We start from the raw sequence: 17,549 nt of genomic DNA, 5'->3' as shown, positions 1-17,549 counted from the left end.
ATGGCTCGGCAGTCTCCCAGACTGCCAAGCTGTGGTACGGTAAACGGGGGTGGGGTGGAGGCATTCCGGGGAGGGGGGGGCTGGCAGGGGGTGGAGAGAGGGTGGGGGAGGCATGCCAGAGGAGGGAGGGAGGCATGCCAGGGAGAGGGTGGGAGGCGGATCCGTGCAGCTATGCTCCACAGGATCCAAGGCGCTCATGGAGGGCTCCGCGCCCTACATGAGCACCTTTACTTTACTGCCGACCTTTTGGTCGGTGGTAAAGTGAGTAGCCCCATTGCGGGGCTGCTTACTTTACCTGGGATATGGGGACTAATGTCCCCTTCTCCCGAGGCGCCTCCTGCGGTAGCCTGGGGCGCACAGGATCCAGCGGCAGCCCTTCTCAGTGCTGCTAAGCCTGGGCACCCTGGGCAGCTCAGAATTGGGCTGTAATACTGATACTTGGGTTTATTTGTAGTGGAGAGTTCAATTCTGTTCTCTGTGCACTTGACTTGTAGAGACAAAAGAAAGAAGATGGACATGGATGGACAAGAACAACAAAACCTTACTAACGGACTTGTCCCTCTGATTAAAATAATTCATCAAAGTGGAAAAATACTTGTGTTTTTAGCCATGATTTGATAGCTTGAATTATATATACGGAACCCTCAAAACATAGTTTCCCAATTTGGATGTCACAGAAAACTATGGTTTAAGAAGCTGTGATTTGACAAAGCGGGAAGTATCCAATTCTGTTGGGTGCAGGAGGGGTGGAGAAAAGGGGAGAAACATGATGGAACATGTGGGCACTTGCCATTTTCCTAGTCTACCATTATTACATCTGAACTGAGTCAAAGTTTATATGGTCCTTTGTGTTACACATAAAGAGGGGTTTCCTTTCCCACTCCATATATTTCATTCTCCTTATTTTAAATAATCTTGTGAAGATTTGACTGTTAGACAATATTAATGCTGGAGCACTCAAAGTAAAGAAACAAAAAGAACCAACACTATAATGTAAAAATCATCCTATGTTAATAACAGCACTATAGCTGACAAAAGATAAAAGTATTCATTGCTCTACTTTCAGAACAATTCCACTGTAAGTCACTCTATAGTGCTTAGAAAGATGAGGTTACCTGAATATTCAGCCGTGCTCTATGGGCCCCAAGGCCATATCGCTTTACTGTAGAAGCGTGGAGCTGGAAGTCAGTAATTTTTAATGTTTCAAGACCCAGGGGAGGGCAACCTGGAAAACAAGATTTTGTATTTTGAGAGGGAAAGAAACAATGTAAAGCAAATGAATTACAGTTTCTTATTTTCTGATGTAGAAATGGGAAACTCCTCTATTGGTAAATGGTAATAAATCACAGGTATTCCAAAGTGGAAGCCAGCAGAGGTAACCCTCAGAAGCTGTGGGAGAGTCTGGGGTGCACACAGATTGGGTTGTACTGCCCTATGCCAGTTCTCCACCTGCAGTAATTGCTTCATTAAGGTGCCTCATTAAGGGACCTCAGGGTGCCTCTGCCAGTAATCCCAAAGTAAACAGAGTGCTGCAGTCTGGTAGCAACCAGAGCCTTCCCACAAGTGATGGAGCGTCCATGAAGACCTGCCAGAGAAGGTAATTCTGCACAGGGATGAAATGAGGTGGGGAGGGTGGAACGGGGAGAACAGAAGGGAGAAAGGGTGGGCAGAATGAAACAGTGATGGGCAGGGAGGGTAGATCAGGCCTGCGAGGGGGCGGCTTTAGCAACAGCTGCGCATGCCAAAACATACGAGACATACGAGCAGGACTCCAGCAGTCAAAACTCCCCCATGGGATACAGAAGAGGCTGCGCCACAACCACCGCATTGCTGTGCAGTGAGTTGGATAGGATTGGACAATCAGCTGCAATCCTAAACATTCTTAGGAACAGTGGCGTTGCTAGGGAGGTGTGAGGGGTGCAGGCAGCACCGGGTGACGTGCACAGGGGGGTGACATGCTAAAATCACAGTGGTTCGGAGTAACCCCATCATATTATATACCATTTGATGCAGAATTTCGAGCGGAATGCAATGCAAAAACCCAGGGTGAAACGTCTCCTTTCTATCAAAAGTTATGGCCAAAAAGCTGGAGAACAAAAAAATGCATGGATCCCTATGGAAAGTGAAAGTGAGCCGTATCGCGCAATTACTCGCGAGTAAGCAAACTTGCCTTAGTCTGTCGGGAAGGGCAGGCTGAGTGGAATCCAGTGACACCAGAATGGTCCTGATCCAATGAATGAAGCCCCCAAAAACACCTGAGAAGAAAGTCCCTCCCTTCAAGCAGATGAATGTATTGAGCCCTATGGAAAGCGAAACTAAGCCTCACGGTCGAGTTTACTTGTGAGTAAGAAAATGTGCCTTGGCTGGTGTGGAAGATCAGGTGAAGGAGAGTGCAAGGCTATCAGAATGGTCCTGATCCCATGCACCTGAAACTAAACAAGTGCTCCAGAAGGCAGCCTCCCCCCCCCCCCCCCCGCTCCACTAAAAAGGATCAAAACAGAGGCTTCAGCTGATAAGGTGAACCTTTACGAGACTTGCAAAGCTCAGTGGATCCTGACAGTGATCTGGTTTAAACAGACGTTCTTAAATTGAACTGGGCACTGGGTAGGGCTGAAAACCTTATGATGTTTGTAGCAGGCAGGCTACAGAGCAAATTCACTTGGTGGAACAGGGCTGGCTTCTGCTTATTTAATTATTTGTTTTACTTTAATTATTTATACTTATTTATTTTGATTTGCCTGATGATGTCACTTCCACCATGACATCACTTCTGGTGGGTCTTGGACAGATTGCCATTCTAAAAAGTGGGTCCCAGTGCTTAAAGTTTTAGAACTGCTGCAATAAGATGTTGGTAAGTTGACACCCTGGGGTGTGTGCGACATCACTAGTGACCAAAATCACTAAAATCATAATTTGGAAAAATAATACCATCATGTTATATATCAATCAATGTGTAATTTCATGCAGAATATGTTCTATCTTTGTTCTATCAAATGGTACAGCCAAAAAACCAGTGGGGGCAGAGTGATGGTACATTACCACGCCCACCACCTGGGGTGTTGCCCCACCCACTGCATGGGGGGTGACACGCTGGCATCCAGCACCAGGTGACGCGAACCCTAGTGAGGCCAGTGCTTAGGAAAAAGCATCACTGAACATAATGAGAGTTAGTTCTGAGCAGACACGAATAGGATTGCACTGTAAATCATATCTAGATTGAAAATTTTTACCACAGACAAAACATTTTATCTCCTTCCATTCACAGTCTCTCTTCCCATAGTTTTTGGGCCAAGTCAGGAAATGAAAAGCATGATTGCACATCTCCCCCCCCCCAAATATTTGTTTCTGGTTCATATGCTTCCAGCTATTAAGTTATCATTTTGTCAAAATACCAATAAAATCATATCAGTGTTCAAAGAAACCACAGCATCATAATACACCAAGGTCAACTGCCAGAAGTTAAATCTGTGTGTCTTCACTCTATGCTAATAAAAAACTATTTAAAATCAGTATCAAAGTCATTGGTTCCATATGTGGAGCAGGTCTGTCAACAATTCCTTAAAAGAAACAGAAGATTTCCTCAAATTACAAAGTTTTCCAAAGAACAGTGTTGAGTCTTTCAGTAGACACAGATATGGTGGAATAAATACAAGGGAATTCAGAGCTGACTCCAGGTTTGTGTGCTAGGCAAAGTGGATCCCCTCCTAGGCTGAAGTCTCCCAGATCGGTGGTCCCTGAATGGCCTAGCAGGCACAGAGAGTTAAAATGGGAAGCAACAACAGTGCTTCTCTCAGCACTCTGGACTGGTGGCCCTGGTGGACTTTCTTGGCAATAAGTCACAGTTCTTCTCCAGTAGCTGGAGCTGGCATTTCACTACTCCTTAATGCCCCAGGACTCTGGAGGACAGTATACTTCCCAGTCACCTGAGACCTCTTCACTCTGCCTCCTGGTTTTTGCAGGAGATATTGTCCTTAACACTGCTTCCTTCCTCCCCACCTTCTCCCTCTTCCTCCCAGACCATTGCAGGAGAAGGATGTGTGTCTCCATAATGGCAGACTACACACCCCTTCTCCCCAGCCTTCCACACAAAGGGAACAGCTTTAGGATTCTCTGTTCCAAAGTCTTAGGGGCCTCTAATCACTTCAGAAGATGCCTGTAAACATCTATGAACTGTGAGTAAAGTATTTCTAATAAAACTTCATCTAATCATCCACTCCTGTGTATGTTTTATTGATAGCAACCAAACTGGGTGGTGAGATATCTTTTTCTAAGGGAAAAGGGATAATTTTCCATAGGGATATTTTGCTGAATATTCTGCTTCCCTTTCAACAAAAAGTATCTTTTTTTTTTCTTCCAAGCAGCTTTTTTTTTTTTGCATTGAAAATATGGTTTGATTACTTGGTGTTTTTAAACATTGCCACGGACAGCCTTTATGCAGGCTGAATCAGACTGATTTTGTACAATCAAAATGCTTTGTTTTATTCATAGTCACAGACAATTGGTGGGGGTGGGCGATGACTACAGCAGCATTCTGCCACCTTCAGGACAGATCCACTTCTCTAAGTGTGACATTTCTATATTTATCTCCAACTTACATAACACACTTATAATGCTAGCTCAGAGTTTCAAGGGTCCGAATACATGTGGAAGGTAGTCTTCAGCAGGTAAGCCTACCACCTGGGGTCCTGTGACTTCCAAAGGGCCCGCCTCTGAAGAGCCTTTCCCAATTTACTGGCAGGGAAGAGAGGAAGGAGAATGTGTGTCCTCCTTAGTACACTGTACATCATGTTATGTTCACAATGGCCCAGATCAGATAGAATGCAAAAACATGGTTTAGCTTGATAATCATGACTCTCAAAATCACACGCTCCCCCTCTCCTCTCCTTCACACAAGGAGACAGTAGCATTCCAACTTTTAGGGGGTTGTAGGGCAAAGTTCTGCACCAGCCTTCCAATGGCACACTCCCTACCCATGCTTTAGAAAGTGTGCTTGCAGACAGGAAAGCTAAGTTGACCATATGTCCCTGTCTGCCTGGGACAGTCCTGGTCTCCACTTGTTGGTGAGGCATCCCATCTGATTAAGCATTTGTTCTGGAGCTGGGTGAGGAGATGCAGCATTCTGCATGGCAAGGAGGAGATATGAGAGTGGTGTACAGAGACCAGCAGTTCACACAGCCCACTGAGCTCTTGCAAGAACCCACAAGTTCTCAGAGGGTTCTGAAGAAGCCCAAAAAGAGCCAAAGTCAAAGGAGGTGACAATTGGTGGCACAGAGAACAGGTTGCCTTCAGAAGAGGCCTTTCTGGCCTCTGAGGGGAGAGAGGGGAGCATTAAATCTGCACGATTAAGCACATGTCTAACTAGACCCTAGATACTCATCAGTCTTCAAATGTGCTCCTTTGCAGTTCTAGATTCCAGCTGGCTGTGTGGATGCCAATTTTTTTAAGCACATTTAATGTTAAACTTCTGTTATTTTGGCAGAGTTGATAGTAGGAATTTCCCGTAAATCTGTTCTCATGAGATGTCCTACCCAAGTTTTCAGACTCAAGAGGCTCAGTTAAGCATTAGATAACATACAGCAGGATAACTGACATTTTTGAGATTGCTACTGCTCCTAAACTCTGCCTTAGCAATACAACATATGAGGCTAATGGAATGGGAAATAAGGACATTAAAACAACCAATCCACATCCTATTTTCTGATGGTTTTAACCATTATAAATATGATGTAGAAAAGAGTGATTTCATGTTACCTGTTCACAGTACAACTTGAAACCCAAATGCAGGTGAATTCATATCCTTTGCTCCCAATCACATCACTTCAGTGCTTTTGAGGGAACCAAAGCAGACTTGGATGAATAGATCATGTGTTGTGCAAATTACAACTCTGGTGGTTAAGTTGCCTAACAGTTGTTGTTCATCTGAAACCTGTATACACACAAAGCTTCCAAATTATGAGTGGATTCAAGAAGCAATGGGAGCAATACAGAGGCACAGGAGAGCTGCGGATAGGACCAAGAGAGAGAGGAAGACTCTTGTACTAATTGGAATGAGGCAGGGGAAGGAGCTAGCTACGCATTTTGGATCCAAAGATGGACAAGCCATTGAGGGCCAAAATGGAGCAGAAAATGGTGGGTAGGGAAGCCAACTCTGTTCCTCTCTGATTAAAAAATGATTTTCTTTCTAAGTAACCAGACTTCACTACATGTCTTTGTGTACATAATGGTTATGCCTGCTTACGATTAATGGCCCAATCCTATTAGCCAATTCTATGTCCTGCTGGTGTAAAAGGCCCTGTGATGATGTGAAGACCATGCTGATACCAGACCATCTGAGGCCACTGTTGCAGTGGTAGATCAGTGCTGCCGCAGTCTCTGGAGGGTGCCAGAGCAGATAAGCTGGCACAGGGAGCAGTTTGTGGAAACCCACCAAATCCTAACCCCCTTCCTGGACCCAACAAATGTTCCCTTCCCCAAGGAGGCCTCAACATGCCGAAACTCCCCCGTGGGATACAGCAGACACTACGTTGGTGCTGTTGCATTGCCATGCAGGGAGTTAGGTAGGATTAGGCTGCAAAAGTCTTTCCAGAAGGAAATGATGCCTGCAAATATCTGGGACTCAATATCCCTAATGAGACAAAGGAGGACAAAAGAAGGCAGCAAGGCAAAGATTTGCCATCCACACCTCCAGAACCACAGATTGTGTCCCTCCCTCTTTGCAGTGGCCATAGAAACACCAATGGGCCTGTGAGGAGGAAACTTAGGACAATGTTTAAAATGGTTTTCTTAAATGTATTTTATTGTTTTATATGCTGATTTTAATATTATTGTACTGGTTTTTACATTTTAATGTCTGCTGCAAGCCATTCTGGTGGCCCCTGCAGGGTTGAAGGAGCAAAGTAAACATCTCTTAAATAAATAAATGAAAGCTAGAAGTGCAAATGTTGCATTCCTAGGATCAGGGCTTTTTTTCTAATGGAACGCACCGGAACTGTGTTCTGGCACCTTTTTTATGCAGCCCCCCCCCCACCTCCTGCTGTCCGCTGCGCCCTGCCGCCACCCAGAGGCTCTCCAAAGGCTCGTCCCAGAGTGGCAGCAGCAGGAGGTGCGCAGCTGTGGAGCTGCCCCTGCACTTCACAGGGGAAGGCAAGTCTTCCCTTGGCTCCTCTCACTGGGGACCTCGAGCCCTTTGAGCCCACCCAAGCTGGAGAAGTGTGCGGGGAGATGTAAGTGATCTTCAGTCCCTTCCTGTGTGAGGGGGGGGGCTGATGTCCCTTAGGGGCAAAAAGTCTTCTGGGGAGAGCCACTGGTGGGGTGAGACACTGGGAGACTGACCCACTTGCCTGGATCAAAGGTGGAGGGGGAGCTCCAAAATTTTCTGCAGTCTGGAGCAGGAAGGAGGAGGTGCCCCTTGGAGGTCCCAGGGCTAGGTTTCATTCTCCTCTGGACTGACAACGCAATGTTAGGCATGTCTACTCAGAAGTAAGCCCCACTGTGTTCAATGGGGCTTATACCCAGGAAAGTGTGGATAGGATTGCAGCCTCAGTGACGAGGATGAGATGCTTCCTTCTTCGCCTTCTGATTGACAGTGTCTACTCAGAGGTAAGTTCCACTGTATTCAATGGGGCTTACTCCCAGGAAAGTGTGGCAAACTCAGAGGTGAGGATGAGATGCTTCCTTCCTTCGCTTTCTGATTGACAGTGGCTGTAATCCTAACCACACTTTCCTGAGAGTGTGGTTTCCCATTGAACAAAATAGGAGTTACTTCTGAGTAGACTGGTTAGGATTGTGCTCAGTGCCTACCCAGAGGTAAGTTCCATTGTGTTCAATGGGGCTTACTCTCAGGAAAGTATGGATAAGATGGCAGCCTCAGAAAGGAGCTTGAGATGCTTCCTTCCTTCGCTGTTTAAAAAAAGGAGGAAAGGATGCTGCAGTCCTATCCGCACTTACTTGGGACGGATTCCAAGGCACACGGTGGGGCTTACTTTGGAGTAAACGTGCATAGGTGCAGACTGCCACCGTCTGCATGGGAGACAATCCCGTTGACAGGAATGACACTTCTGACTAGTGGGCAAGTTTCTCTCTGTCCCCCCCCCCCCAAAGAGCTTGAGAGATTGGATTCCATTAAGAAACCCAAGGAGGCGTCTATGAGCCCATGAGGTCTCCAGGAGGGCATCCAGCCAGACACTTACCTAGACCTGTCCTGCTCAGCTTCAGCAAGGTGCCTGCCTCATCATGTGCCCTCTCAGATCATGCCCATGCATCTTCCCCATCTGCTTCCCAGCCCACTTCCTCCTTTTTCACTTCAATTCCCCAGCAGCTGACAGCCCATGTAGTATAGTCATTAGCAGACTGAACTACGGTAGACGTCCATAGACACACCACCATCTCTCCCAGTCTTGCCCCGCAATAATGAGATTGTGCTGAGAACCAAAGAACCATCTCATTCCCCTCCCCACACCATTATTTTCTTTCCTCTATTAAGTTTAAATTGATGTGATCCACCAGATCAATGAGAAGAACTCTGCAGGGATCTGCAAAGGGGCCTGCAAAGGGGTCTGCAAAACAATATGTAAAATGGCTTGTGCCATCAGAGAGAGAGAGAGAGAGAGAGAGAGAGAGAGAGAGAGAGAGAGGCTAGTTTCTGCTCTAGTTAAGACATCAGGTGACAGCCAGGCAGCAACATGAGTTCACGTGTGGTGCCTAGAGTAACCATATGCTTGCTAACAGAGGGACTAATCTTATGCCTGGACTGAGCAATGTATCCAGTTTTAGGAAGTGTGAGACCTGGTGTGCACCCGGCAAGTCAGATAAACTGAAGTAGAGCAGAAGGGAGGGATGTTGTCTTGGTAAAGGTGCAAATTTATTTCAAGAACTACTATTAAAACATTTTTCTCTTAAGACATTGATTCTCACCCCTCCTCTCTTTGCACAGTGAGGTTCCAGATGCATTTTCTAACCAAAATCCAATATATGGCAAACCCATTATCTGGCAGATAAGAAATTCAAAGATGTTCGTTAAAGTCATCATTAAGAATGCCTGGGTTCTAAAAGCTTAAAAGTGTAATCCTACACATGCTTAGTCCGGAGCAAGGCCCATTGAACTCAGTGTCCTTAATTTTGAGTAGACATGCACTATATGGAATTGTGAGTAGACTCAGTAGATTGTATGTTGAGCCTACAACCAAACCCATAGTTATGCACCCCTAAGCCCAATAATTTTAATAGATTGATCGGAATAATAATGGGGAATGGGGATATAGTACACAGGGGAGAGGGGGGGGGAAACTACAAAAGATGGGTTAATGAATTGATTAAGTTATGAAGTTATGAATCAAAAATCATGAGGTCACATACCCTCTATTGGTTCCAGATGAGTTGTAAAATGAATTATATTCCGGTATTACAAAATTCCAGTAATATAAAAAATAAATAAATAAATAAAAGATTAACAAGTTGTGAGTTCCTGCACTTTTTTTTTTCTTTTTTTTTAACAAAAAAGCACTGCCTAGGATCAATACTGGTTCCAGAAGACTAGCTGAAGAAGAAGGAAATAGCCACGCTGTGCAGATTGATCTGTTTGATCTCCCCCTTATTTAAGCGTAAGAGTGACAGAGTCAGAGAGGTCTCAGAGCTCTGTTGAGAAACAAATAAAAATTCATCTAGGGGCAAAACCTTCCCCAGTAGTGGGACAGGGTATGGATTGCTGGTGATTACTGGTGGTTGTTTAAAATGCATTTATTTAATATTGAGGAATCTGAACTTCTGCTAGAGCCACTCCGCAGGACCCACCCCCCCATTCACCAGGATCAGCAGCAGTGGTGAGGCACCCAGCAGCAGTGTCACTGCCAACAGCTTCTGGAGGGGGGGGCAATATCAAGCCAATCTGACTCAGGGGTGGGCAGGTTGGAGGGCCATCCAGTGGCAATGCACCATCAGCTGCACTGTCAAGCAGTTCTTCAATCTGGCAGTCCATATCTTCCGCCAATGAGAAGCATGAACAAAACATGTTTCAGGATACAGCAAGCAGGATGGGGCTGCAAGTTGGAGTGGGAGATAACAACTACAGGTGTGCCCCTTTTCCGTACCTGAACTCCAGATATGGGTGAATGCTTATCCCCATGGTCTGGATCTGGAGCTTCCCCGATCCTCCCAATGTGTTATAAGGCATTATAAACATCACTTCCAGTTTCTCCATAAAACCGGAAGTCAAGAGTTTTGAGCTGCCAAGCTCGGTTTTGAGCCCAGCAGAGGCTGTGGACGGACATCCACGGTCTCTATTGAGCTCAGAAGCCCCTCCAGAGGCGAGGGGAGGGGGCATACATGGGAGAGACATACGCAGGGGACCCTGTGGACCCAATCCACGTATATGGGATCTGTGGATATGGAGATCCCTTGTATGTGGAGCTGACGGTAACAGGCAACTGAGAGCCAGAAAGCACTAGGGATAGGACCGTTTGCAACCGTTTGATTATTAGAAACATAGAGAGGGGGGTTTGTGACGGATGTGTGGACTACATGGTGACTTGCCTGCCTGGTGCGAAGGTTGCGGACATCACTTCTCATCTAGACAGGCTAGTAGACAGTGCTGGGGGAGAGGTAGCGGCTGTGGTGCATGTCGGCACCAACGACGTAGGCAAGTGTAGCTAGGAGGTCCTGGAGGCCAAATTTAGGCTTTTAGGCAGGAAGCTGAAAGCCAGGACCTCAAAGGTAGCGTTCTCTGAAGTGCTACCTGTTCCATGCGCAGGGCGAGCTAGGCAGGCGGAGATCAGGGGTCTCAATGCGTGGATGAGACGGTGGCGTAGGGAGGAGGGGTTTAGATTCGTTAGGCACTGGGGAACGTTTTGGGACAAGCGGGGCCTGTACAAGAGGGACGGGCTCCACTTGAACCAGAATGAAACCAGACTGCTGGCGCATAACATTAAAAAGGTGGCAGAGCAGCTTTTAAACTGATCCCTGGGAGAAGGCCAACAGGAGCCGAGGGGCATCCGGTTTGGGACTCCTCATCCCTATGGGATGAGGTTGGGGAGGTTAGAGAACAACAAGACAAAGGCAGAGTAGGAGAAGAAATTGGGAAAGGTAGGGTGATGGGATGTGATAGACGGTTTGGCACACTGAGAGGATGCAGGGACAAAGGAGCGAATAAGCAGCCCATCCTAGGGCATTCCGTGTACAAATGCTTTTATGCGAATGCCCAAAGTCTACCAGCAAAGGTGGGAGAACTGCAATGTCTGGTGACAAGGGAAAACATTGACATAGTGGGCATAACGGAAACCTGGTGGAATGCGGAGAATCAGTGGGATACCGCAATCCTGGGCTATAAACTCTACAGGAGGGACAGGCAGGGGCGTGTTGGAGGTGGGGTGGCCCTTTATGTTAAGGAAGGAATAGAATCCAGCAAAGTAGAGATTGAAGGTGGGTCTGACTCCACTGTAGAATCTCTGTGGGTTAAATTACCAGGCTTGTGCAGCGATGTAATACTGGGGGCGTGCTATCGTCCTCCAGACCAGAAATCGGATAGTGACCTTGAAATGAGGAAACAGATCAGGGAGGTGACAAGGAGGGACAGGGTTGTAATCATGGGGGACTTCAATTATCCTCATATTGACTGGGTCAATTTGTGTTCTGGTCACAATAAGGAAACCGGATTTCTTGACGTGCTAAATGACTGTGGCTTAGAGCAGCTAGTCACGGAGCCCACCAGAGGACAGGTAACTCTGGATTTAATATTGTGTGGTATGCAGGACCTGGTTAGAGATGTAAACGTTACTGAGCCATTGGGGAACAGTGATCATGCTGCCATCCGTTTTGACATGCACGTTGGGGGAAGAATACCAGGCAAATCTCTAACAAAAACCCTTGACTTCTGACGGGCAGACTTCCCCCAAATGAGGAGGCTGGTTAGAAGGAGGTTGAAAGGGAGGGTAAAAAGAGTCCAATCTCTCCAGAGTCCATGGAGGCTGCTTAAAACAACAGTAATAGAGGCCCAGCAGAGGTGTATACTGCAAAGAAAGAAGGGTTCCACTAAATCCAGGAGAGTGCTCGCATGGATAACCAGCCAAGTTAGAGAGGCTGTGAAGGGCAAGGAAGCTTCCTTCCGTAAATGGAAGTCTTGCCCTAATGAGGAGAATAAAAAGGAACATAAACTGTGGCAAAAGAAATGTAAGAAGGTGATACGGGAGACCAAGCGAGACTATGAGGAACGCATGGCCAGCAACATTAAGGGGAATAATAAAAGCTTCTTCAAATATGTTAGAAGCAGGAAACCCGCCAGAGAAGCGGTTGGCCCTCTGGATGGTAAGGGAGGGAAAGGGGAGATAAAAGGAGACTTAGAGAGGGCAGAGAAATTAAATGAGTTCTTTGCATCTGTCTTCACGGCAGAAGACCTCGGGCAGATACCGCTGCCCGAACGGCCCCTCCTGACTGAGGAGTTAAGTCAGATAGAGGTTAAAAGAGAAGATGTTTCAGACCTCATTGATAAATTAAAGATCAATAAGTCACCGGGCCCTGATGGCATCCACCCAAGAGTTATTAAGGAATTGAAGAATGAAGTTGCAGATCTCTTGACTAAGGTATGCAACTTGTCCCTCAAAACGGCCACGGTGCCAGAAGATTGGAGGATAGCAAATGTCACGCCTATTTTTAAAAAGGGAAAGAGGGGGGACCCGGGAAACTATAGGCCGGTCAGCCTAACATCCATACCGGGTAAGATGGTGGAATGCCTCATCAAAGATAGGATCTCAAAACACATAGACGAACAGGCCTTGCTGAGGGAGAGTCAGCATGGCTTCTGTAAGGGTAAGTCTTGCCTCACGAAACTTATAGAATTCTTTGAAAAGGTCAATAGGCATGTGGATTTGGGAGAACCCGTGGACATTATATATCTGGACTTTCAGAAGGCGTTTGACATGGTCCCTCACCAAAGGCTACTGAAAAAACTCCACAGTCAGGGAATTAGAGGACAGGTCCTCTCATGGATTGAGAACTGGTTGGAGGCCAGGAAGCAGAGAGTGGGTGTCAATGGGCAATTTTCACAATGGAGAGAGTTGAAAAGTGGTGTGCCCCAAGGATCTGTCCTGGGACCGGTGCTTTTCAACCTCTTCATAAATGACCTGGAGACAGGGTTGAGCAGTGAAGTGGCTAGGTTTGCAGACGACACCAAACTTTTCCGAGGGGTGAAGACCAGAAGTGATTGTGAGGAGCTCCAGAAGGATCTCTCCAGACTGGCAGAATGGGCAGCAAAATGGCAGATTCGCTTCAATGTCAGTAAGTGTAAAGTCATGCACATTGGGGCAAAAAATCAAAACATTAGATATAGGTTGATGGGTTCTGAGCTGTCTGTGACAGATCAGGAGAGAGATCTTGGGGTGGTGGTGGACAGGTCGATGAAAGTGTTGACCCAATGTGCGGCGGCAGTGAAGAAGGCCAGTTCTATGCTTGGGATCATTAGGAAGGGTATTGAGAACAAAACGGCTAGTATTATAATGCCGTTGTACAAATCTATGGTAAGGCCACACCTGGAGTATTGTGTCCAGTTCTGGTCGCCGCATCTCAAAAAAGACATAGTGGAAATGGAAAAGGTGCAAAAGAGAGCGACTAAGATGATTACGGGGCTGGGGCACCTTCCTTATGAAGAAAGGCTACAGCGTTTGGGCCTCTTCAGCCTAGAAAAGAGACGCCTGAGGGGGGACATGATTGAGACATACAAAATTATGCAGGGGATGGACAGAGTGGATAGGGAGATGCTCTTTACACTCTCGCATAATACCAGAACCAGGGGACATCCACTAAAATTGAGTGTTGGGCGGGTTAGGACAGACAAAAGAAAATATTTCTTTACTCAGCGTGTGGTCGGTCTATGAAACTCCTTGCCACAGGATGTGGTGCTGGCATCTAGCCTAGACGCCTTTAAAAGGGGATTGGACAAGTTTCTGGAGGAAAAATCCATTATGGGGTACAAGCCATGATGTGTATGCGCAACCTCCTGATTTTAGAAATGGGTTATGTCAGAATAGAAATGGGTTATGTCAGAATGCCAGATGCAAGGGAGGGCACCAGGATGAGGTCTCTTGTTATCTGGGGTGCTCCCTGGGGCATTTGGTGGGCCCCTGTGAGATACAGGAAGCTGGACTAGATGGGCCTATGGACTGATCCAGTGGGGCTGTTCTTATGTTCTTATGTTGCAACAAAAAAGAGTTTGAAATGGTAAAAAGATTTCATTAGTTTGAAGGGAAACAGAATGGGCATGTTTTACTGTTCTAGTATCCTCAAAAATCTTGACACGACATGGAGTAAAAGGGCCAAACATGTTGATGCAAAAGATTCTAGCTAATAAAATTGCAGTTGTATTCAGTCCCTTCTTCTTAAAAATGCTGTAGCTTGTGCACTTCTAAAGCAAAAATGTCACTACAGCCTGCTGAGATGTTTGTCCCAAGCTTAGAAATACCATTTACACAAGAAAGAATACTTATCCTTCTATGTCTAGCTCTGAAGTGCAGGCAATTCATCTCTGTTCCAAAAAGAATCATGTGCAGTGCACATACCATTTCAATTGTGGAAACCCTTTCTCCTGTATTTCATTGACCGCGATAATAAAATGGAAGTACTGTATATATCAAATTTGATTTTGTCTTGTGCGCATATCTTTCAATTCATGTTGCTGAAGATGTACCCGATTCAAAAGCCTAGTTTTCATGTTACGAGGGAAATGATGGTTGGAACTCTTTCTGTTTTTCCCCAAACCAGACCACAGCAGCTTATCATTTACATCAACAAAAAGTTACAATACATGAGGGCAGTGGTTCTCAAACTGTTCTGTCTCTGGAGCCATTTAAACTCCTAAGGGCGCAATCCTAACCTCTTACGTCAGTGCTTTCCAGCACTGGGACATGTGCAGCATCCTGCAGTTCGATGTCACTCACCGAAGCCTCCTCAAAGTAAGGTAATGCTTGTTCCCTTACCGCAGAGCTGCATTGCCCTTATGTCTATGCAGGGAAGCACTGACATAAGGGGTTAGGATGTTGCCCTAAATGGTGTTGCCCTAAATGGAGAGCCCTGCTAGCACATTTGCGGAGTGGCACAGAGCAAAGCAGATGGTTGGCATTTATGGTGTGATTATGAAGCCCCAGAAGGGGTCTGAGGAGGCCCAGGGCTTCTAGGAACATACTTTGAGAAACACTGTATTAGAGGACTGTGTTTATAGGAGACTCTTCTGGTCCCTGGCATTTTAAAGAGGAAGGAAGCAGAAGGTCTGAGAAGTGGACAGTAATAAAAATGTCACTCCCAGAAGGAAAGGCTTCACTCAGCCTTTCCACTGCTCTGCAGAGTTTTTCTGATAGGACAACTGCATCATATCACTAATGAATTACATTCTACATTATATTATAGAGCCATAGATAGAAAATCATAGATAGAAAACAAGGTAAATCATTTTGTATTAAGAGTGGAAGCAGGTCAAGGTGCCACCAAACTAAGCTGACCAGATACCAAGAAGAACAGGGCCCTGTAGCTTCAGTAGTTGGACAGCAAAGATAATTCGGGTAGGTGTCGGTTGAGAAGCCTGTATTGGTCTCTCTACAAAACTGTGAGAGCAAAGCTCTTAAAGAGACGTGCAACTAAATGTGCCTTACTTTGAAGAATGCTATATAAACACTCATCTGTGTCTTCCTGACCCAACTGCTGAACAAACAGAGTGTGGAATTAAGATATTTCAGCTACACTGGTAGCTCTTCACTCAGAACTCTTTGCTCAGCAACCTTCTCACATGTTCTCACCCCTTGGAGCCTACACTTTTATCTCAGGAATATAGCTCATTATACTGTCTGTTTTCCTGTCTGCAAGGATGTATACAAGCAGTACCATTAGAACTCTCAGTTTCTGGCCTGGACATTCTGCCCTGTAGCATTAAGACCCCCCAGGACTTGCACATCTGATTTTGTTGGCTTGAATGTTTTGTTTGTTAAAAGGTTTTTTTTAAAAAAAATTGCACATATCTCAATTTAAAAAAAAATACAATGTAGAGCTCTTAATGCAATTAAAAACCTAAGAAAAAAGCAGGAAATAAAATTTCCTGATGCTTTCCTGATGCTTCCCAAAAGTCCTTCCAAAAAGTTTGGGAAGCACTGATCTAGTATATGGGCATTATTCTGCACTGTGTTTCTGATCTGCCGTTGTCATTTTTCTTAAGAATATTTATAGCCATTTTTTTAACAAGAAAGGTTTTTAATTTTTTTTATATTTCTAGTAATTGTTTTTAATGTTTTTTTTTAAACTGGTTTATTATTGTACTTCAGTTTTTGTTGTGAATCACTTTGAGCATCAGAAAAGCAGTATAAAAATCTTTTAAATGCATAAACAAAGCAGTTTACATGGCAAAAGAAATAGTTAAAAAAGCTTTCCTATCCCAAAGGTGCAGACACTAGAGACACCAGCAAACAGACCATGGGAGACACACTATATTGGGTTGAATAGGGTCAGCTGCTTTTCTCTAGTTAAATATAACAGAACTACCACTTTATAAAGGGTCTCTTTAGCCAATTACCAGGGGACATACTAATGTAGAATAAGCTCCCCAACCAACTGGTTGGTAGAAAGTTCAAACAATCTGTCTTTGAAACTGACCAACCAAGTTACTAAAACACACATACACAAGTTCTTGGATCTCATATTCCACATTTCCAAGGACAGTTTGGACTTGAATTTTTTGGAAAATATCCTTCATGCCAATGCTACACAACAAATTTCTTTGAAACGGAGGGGATTTTCAAAGACAGATGACATGGCATGAAGACCAGCAGTTTAGAAGAAAAACCACCAAAAATTCGACACAGGAAGCCTGTGGTTTTCCTTAACCTGGATCCTGGCCAAGAAATGGTACAAACATGACAACAACCTTAAGTTAAACGATACCTTCCTTTCCTTCTATACAGTAAACAGCACTTGCAAAGTCTGCATTAGTATAACATCACTACCCAAGTCTAGCTGGAGCTCTAATATAGCACCTCTGGTGGCAGCAGCATAGAGGGGACAGCAGAAAGACAGGAGGCATGGAGCTCATCTTCTCCTCTCATTCTGCCACCCCCTGAAATTGCTGTTCAATGCAAGAGCATCAGGTTGTACCATCTGTGGACTGGTTTTGTCACTGCCTATAATTCTATTTGATATCCAGTTTCTTATTGCTTGAAAGGAATTAAATACCGATGTGCTAGCTAAGAGGAAAATGTTATATTTCTTTTTTTGTACACACACACCCAACCAGATAATATATAAGTAGATTTTATACAGACTGCTACTCACAAAGGAAAAAAAAAAAGATGGAAAGGAAATGGTTTTTTAGCTAAGTAGCCAATAACCCAATCAGTTGAAAAATAGAAGCATTTACCCTCATCCGAAATGTTTCCATTTGCTTTCTGCCAAAACCAACTCTGCCTTCTTCATTTAACTTGCCTTTATAAATCTTCCTTGTCAGAAGGCACAATAAGGAAAATTTTCATTCGCTTTTCCCACAGAACACTCCTGAATGATAGAATGCCTTTTTTTTTTTACAGGAGTCA

The 17,549-nt window shown here is 45.1% G+C and overlaps 1 protein-coding gene across 2 annotated transcripts in view; it reads right to left on the bottom strand.

The window, feature by feature from the left end:
- CPXM2 (carboxypeptidase X, M14 family member 2) overlaps positions 1-17,549 on the bottom strand; it is a 112,340-nt gene that overhangs the window by 66,045 nt on the left and 28,746 nt on the right. For both annotated transcript variants that reach the window (XM_066619003.1, XM_066619002.1), the window contains exon 3: positions 1,116-1,225. In XM_066619003.1, coding sequence (XP_066475100.1) covers positions 1,116-1,225 — 110 coding nt within the window. The remainder of the gene's footprint in view (positions 1-1,115; positions 1,226-17,549) is intronic.

This window comes from Tiliqua scincoides, chromosome 3, assembly GCF_035046505.1.
Source record: "Tiliqua scincoides isolate rTilSci1 chromosome 3, rTilSci1.hap2, whole genome shotgun sequence".
Lineage (NCBI taxonomy): Eukaryota > Metazoa > Chordata > Lepidosauria > Squamata > Scincidae > Tiliqua > Tiliqua scincoides.
Note: the sequence above shows the minus strand (reverse complement) of the source record. Positions and strands in the feature narration are given on the sequence as shown.